Source organism: Echiichthys vipera, assembly GCF_963691815.1.
Source record: "Echiichthys vipera genome assembly, chromosome: Y".
NCBI lineage: Eukaryota > Metazoa > Chordata > Actinopteri > Perciformes > Trachinidae > Echiichthys > Echiichthys vipera.
In genome coordinates this window covers 125-5000 of record NC_139849.1, presented here as the reverse complement: position 1 = coordinate 5000, position 4876 = coordinate 125, and the positions used below count along the sequence as shown (strand labels likewise).

At 66.6% G+C, this 4876-nt stretch overlaps 1 protein-coding gene across 1 annotated transcript in view; it reads left to right on the top strand.

The window, feature by feature from the left end:
- LOC310966156 (uncharacterized protein) overlaps window positions 1-4248 on the top strand; it is a gene marked incomplete at both ends in the record, with an annotated part of 5091 nt that extends 843 nt beyond the window's left edge. Inside the window, 5 exons of the mRNA XM_083939997.1 lie at window positions 66-265; window positions 809-1550; window positions 1629-1729; window positions 3871-4031; window positions 4128-4248. Of these exons, the coding sequence (XP_083796123.1) occupies window positions 66-265; window positions 809-1550; window positions 1629-1729; window positions 3871-4031; window positions 4128-4248 (1325 nt within the window). The remainder of the gene's footprint in view (window positions 1-65; window positions 266-808; window positions 1551-1628; window positions 1730-3870; window positions 4032-4127) is intronic.
- Between the last annotated feature and the right edge of the window lie 628 nt (window positions 4249-4876).

Genomic DNA, 4876 nt, shown 5'->3' with positions numbered 1-4876 from the left:
TGTTGTTTCCCCGGGAACGGAGCAGGACCGAGCGGAGCCGGTGACCCGGGTCCGTCGTGTGAAAGTGCCGATCAACCGTCCGGACCCCCGTTAACCCCTCTACACCGACACCGACACCGGAACCGGAGCAGATCCAGGAAAGTACCCCGCGTTACAATGGACCCCTCCGGCCGCCGCAGGAGGACATAGACCGGCCCCAGGGTACCGACCCAGGGACCGGCCCCAGGGTCCCGACCCACCGTCCGACCCCCGGTGCCGACCCCAGGTAAGCTGTCCCCTCCCCGGAGCTAGCATTAGCTAACACCGCTCATCTGTCGCATGTGTGTCCCGCTGCAGGACCGAAAGAAGGTCACACCAGAGTCCATTCAAAGAACCGATACTTTAATCTGTTCCGGTCCCGGTGGGGTTCTGGTCCCGGCTGGATCGGGTCCGGAGGGTTCGGGCGGACCTCCAAAGCCTGCAGGTGGATTCGGCTCACATAGAATCCACCTAAATGTGTGTTTTTGGGGGTTTATTTGAGGAAACCTCTCCGGATGTCACGGGCTGCTCGCCACCGCCCTCCGCGTCGGACCGTGAGGCGGTGCCCGTGTCCCGGGGCCGGAGGGACCGTGTGGCCGCAGCAGGTGTCGTCCGGTGGAGGGGGGCCCGTTAAAGTGACGGTGTTTTTGAATGGACTCTGGTTGCGTGTGTCGCCGTTGTCAGAGCTCACTTCCTGTCCCCCCCTTTAACAATAAAAGCCCCCTGTTTAGTTGTTTAGAGCTTTTATTGTGAAGGAGGAAGTGTGTGTAATGTCCCCTGTGGTCCTCAGCAGGTCTCCGAAGAGGGAGGGGGGGCGTCATGTCGGCGGCGCAGACCCAGCAGGAGGCCTCCGAGGGGGGCTGGAGCTCCCTGGAGGTCCTGGGTCTCAGCCAGAAGGACCTGGTCTTGGCGGAGGCCCTGCAGATGGAGTACGACGCCCTGTCCCGACTCAAGCGGGACAAGGGGGCCCCGGAGACCCCCGTCTCCCACATCCAACGGCCCCGACCCAGCACCAGCACCAGCACCAGCCAGCCCGCCCCCCCAGGAAGGGGCCTCCTGAGGGGACTCTCCGGGTCCGACCCCTCCCTGAACCAGCCAGGAGGCTCCTGGTCTACCCCGCCCGTCCCAGCCGGGGTGCTCCCTTCTGGGGGTGGCGTGTACATCCTGGAGGGTCCGGAGCTCAGCAAGAAGTCCAGGGAGTACCCGGGGTCCGACGTCCCCCCCCGCCGTCCCCCCGAGGAACCCCATCCCCCCCCTCCTCGGGGTCGGCGAGACCCCCCCTGCCCTCCAGAGGGACCGTGGCGGCGCGCGACGTCAACCTCTTCACCCCCGACGCCGATCCGCCCAAAGTGGTCTCCGGGGAGCTGAACCTCGACGGGGGCCGGCGGGCGCCGCGGGGCCGGCGGGCACACGGGGACCACCAGGGGAAACCCGTGGCTCGGAGTAAGACCCTCCCGCCTCAAGTCCCGCCCAGGACGTACGTACACGCGCCCGAGAGCAACAAGAACCAGCGGCGGGTGTCCGCGGACCCGGTAAGGACCCCGCAACCGAGCCCCCCCCCCCGTGGTTATAAGCTGTCCTCTGATTGGACGTCTCTGTGTGATCCACAGGCGCCCCCGGGCTCCAGAGGGACCGGGTTCGGGTACGAGCTGTTCCAGGTGTCGGAGGAGAGGGACGAGGAGGTGGCGGCGTTCTGTCACATGCTGGACGTGTAAGTAGTGGTCCTGGGTCTCCCCCCCGGGGGGCCACGCATACCCAGGACCACCGGGGAGTAGGGGACCCGCTGGGGAAGGGGGCCGGCATCTGGACCCCCTTGCCCCGGTCGGTCTGAGCTGGTGTGGGGCGACGGTGGCGGTCTCGGCGGACTTGCCGGTCTCTTCCAGGACACTGGGGGTCTGTCCGGGTACCCTGAGAACTCTTGGGGGGTACCTCCGCCGGTCCGGGACTCTAACCCGTACAGGAGACCGCCTTGTAGACCAGATTTTAGTCCTCGACTGGAGGTCTTGGTCCTCAAAGACCCCCTTTTGTCAGTCTTGAGTAAGTCCTTCGGCACAGCTAAGACGAGGGTCTACCTCTGCCTCAATGGGGGCTCAGGATCAAGAGAGTCCGCCTCGGTTTGGGGGCTGCGGCGGCGGACCTGCCGGCGCAGCACTCGGACGCGTTCTTCTGGACCAGCCAGAGGTCCTGGTGGTTGACCGGGTCTAAGGCCTCGGTTGAGAGGTTGGTTCCGTCCCCCCCAGTGGCGGAGAGGAAGGGGGGATACCGCGGTAGCATCCACAGTCCGCCTCGCCGGAGGGGGACGACCGAGGAGAACCAATCCGGCGTCTTCCAGGACCTCAACCGAGAGGAAGTCGGACCCAGAAGCCTTGTTGTCCTTCCTGGTCCCGGTAGCGTCCTGGACCTCTTTCATCAGGGGGAGTCCGTCCTCAGAGCGAAGGGGGGGTTAGGCGGCGGCGGCGGCGGTGGCCTTAAACCGCTCCGGTGGCTCCCTCTGAGGTCTCCAGAGTCTGGGGGGGTCTGGGTCCACCACCACCACCACCACCACCGGTTCTTCAGTATCCCGACCCTCCGAGGAGCTTGTCCTTCCCGGGGACTTCGGACGGAACCGAGTGCTGCCGCCGGGACCGGTCTTGGAGAAGAGACGGAAGCCACCCCCCAAACCGAGGCGGACTCTCGTGATCCTGAGCCCCTATCGAGGCAGAGGTAGACCCTCGTCTTAGCCGTGCCGGAGGACTTACTCAAGACTGACAAAAGGGGGTCTTTGAGGACCAAGACCTCCAGTCCAGGACTAACATCTGGTCTACAAGGCGGTCTCCTGTACGGGTCCGAGGCCTGGACCGGCGGAGGTACCCCCCAAGAGTTCTCAGGGTACCACGGGAGGACAGATGGACCACCAGAGTCCTGGAGGAGGCCGGCAAGTCCGCCGAGACCGCCACCGTCACCCCGACACCAGGTCCGGTTTGTCCTGGCGGTAGTCCGGGAAAAGTTCTCCCTCCTGGTCTCCCTCCCCTCCCTCCTGGTCTCCCTCCCTCCTGTTCTCCCTCCTGGTCTCCCTCCCTCCCCTCCCGGTCTCCCTCCCTCCTGGTCTCCCTCCCTCCCGGTCTCCCTCCCTCCTGGTCTCCCTCCCTCCTGGTCTCCCTCCCTCCCTCCTGGTCTCCCTCCCTCCCTCGCCTCCCCTCCCTCCCTCCTGGTCTCCCTCCCTCCCTCCTTGTCTCCCTCCCTCCTGGTCTCCCTCCCTCCTGGTCTCCCTCCCTCCCTCCCTCCCTCCTTGTCTCCCTCCCTCCTGGTCTCCCTCCCTCCCTCCCTCCTGGTCTCCCTCCCTCCCTCCATCTCTCCCTCCTAGTCTCCCTCCCTCCTGGTCTCCCTCCCTCCTGGTCTCCCTCCCTCCCTCCCTCTCTCCCTCCTGGTCTCCCTCCCTCCTGTCTCCCTCCCTCCCTCCCTCCCTCCCTCTCTCCCTCCTGGTCTCCCTCCCTCCCTCCATCTCTCCCTCCTAGTCTCCCTCCCTCCTGGTCTCCCTCCCTCCTGGTCTCCCTCCCTCCCTCCCTCCCTCCCTCCCTCTCTCCCTCCTGTCTCCCTCCCTCCTGGTCTCCCTCCCTCCCAGTCTCCCTCCCAAGTCGCCGGTGGTTGACGGTGCCCCGTGTGTGTCTCCCCGGCGGTTGACGGTGCCCCGTGTGTGTCTCCCCGGCGGTTGACGGTGCCCCGTGTGTGTCTCGCCGGGCGGTTGACGGTGCCCCGTGTGTGTCTCCCCGGCGGTTGACGGTGCCCCGTGTGTGTCTCCCCGGCGGTTGACGGTGCCCCGTGTGTGTCTCGCCGGGCGGTTGACGGTGCCCCGTGTGTGTCTCTCGCCGCCAGGTTGCGCTCGGCGTACCCGCACGCCGACCGCTCCACCAACGGCGGTTTCGTGTGGTCCCCTTCGGTGGGCGCCGACGAGCTGCACCGGGCGCTGGGGGTCAGCGTCAAGGTCACGGTCTTCAGCGAGCACTTCAGGGACCCCCTCAGCTTCACCTGCGACGGTAAGGACCCCCCCCCCCCTTCACCATAGGACCCACCGGTCTACCGTGGACCCCCGTGTCTTTAACCCCCCCCCCCCCTGTCTCTGTGTCCCCGAGGGTCCTCCACGGTGGACCTGCTCATCTACCAGACCCTGTGCTACGCCCAGGAGGACCTGGACCACGTGGACCTGGACCAGTACCTGCTGAAGGTCTGCGGGCACGACGAGTTCCTCCGCAGGTAAGGACCCCACCCCCCCTACATCCTGTCCACAGGGGGCAGCAGGTCCTGGATCCTGGGTCCTGGAGCAGGTCTCAGGGGGCAGCAGGTCCAGACCCCTGGTCCTGGGTCCTGGAGCAGGTCTACAGGGGGCAGCAGGTCCAGACTCCTGGTCCTGGGTCCTGGAGCAGGTCTACAGGGGGCAGCAGGTCCAGACTCCTGGTCCTGGATCCTGGATCAGGTCCTCAGGGGGCAGCAGGTCCAGACCCCTGGTCCTGGATCCTGGATCAGGTCCTCAGGGGGCAGCAGGTCCAGACCCCTGGTCCTGGATCCTGGAGCAGGTCCTCAGGGGGCAGCAGGTCCAGACCCTGAGTAACCGTCTCCCTCCCTCCTGGTCTCCTCCCTCCTGGTCTCCCTCCTCCTGGTCTCCCTCCTGGTCTCCCTCCCTCCTTGTCTCCTCCCTCCCTCCTGGTCTCCCTCCCTCCCTCCTGGTCTCCCTCCCTCCTGGTCTCCCTCCCTCCTGGTCTCCCTCCCTCCTGGTCTCCCTCCCTCCCTCCCTCCTGGTCTCCCTCCTGGTCTCCCTCCCTCCTGGTCTCCCTCCCCTCCCTCCTGGTCTCCCTCCCCCCTGGTCTCCCTCCCCTCCTGGTCT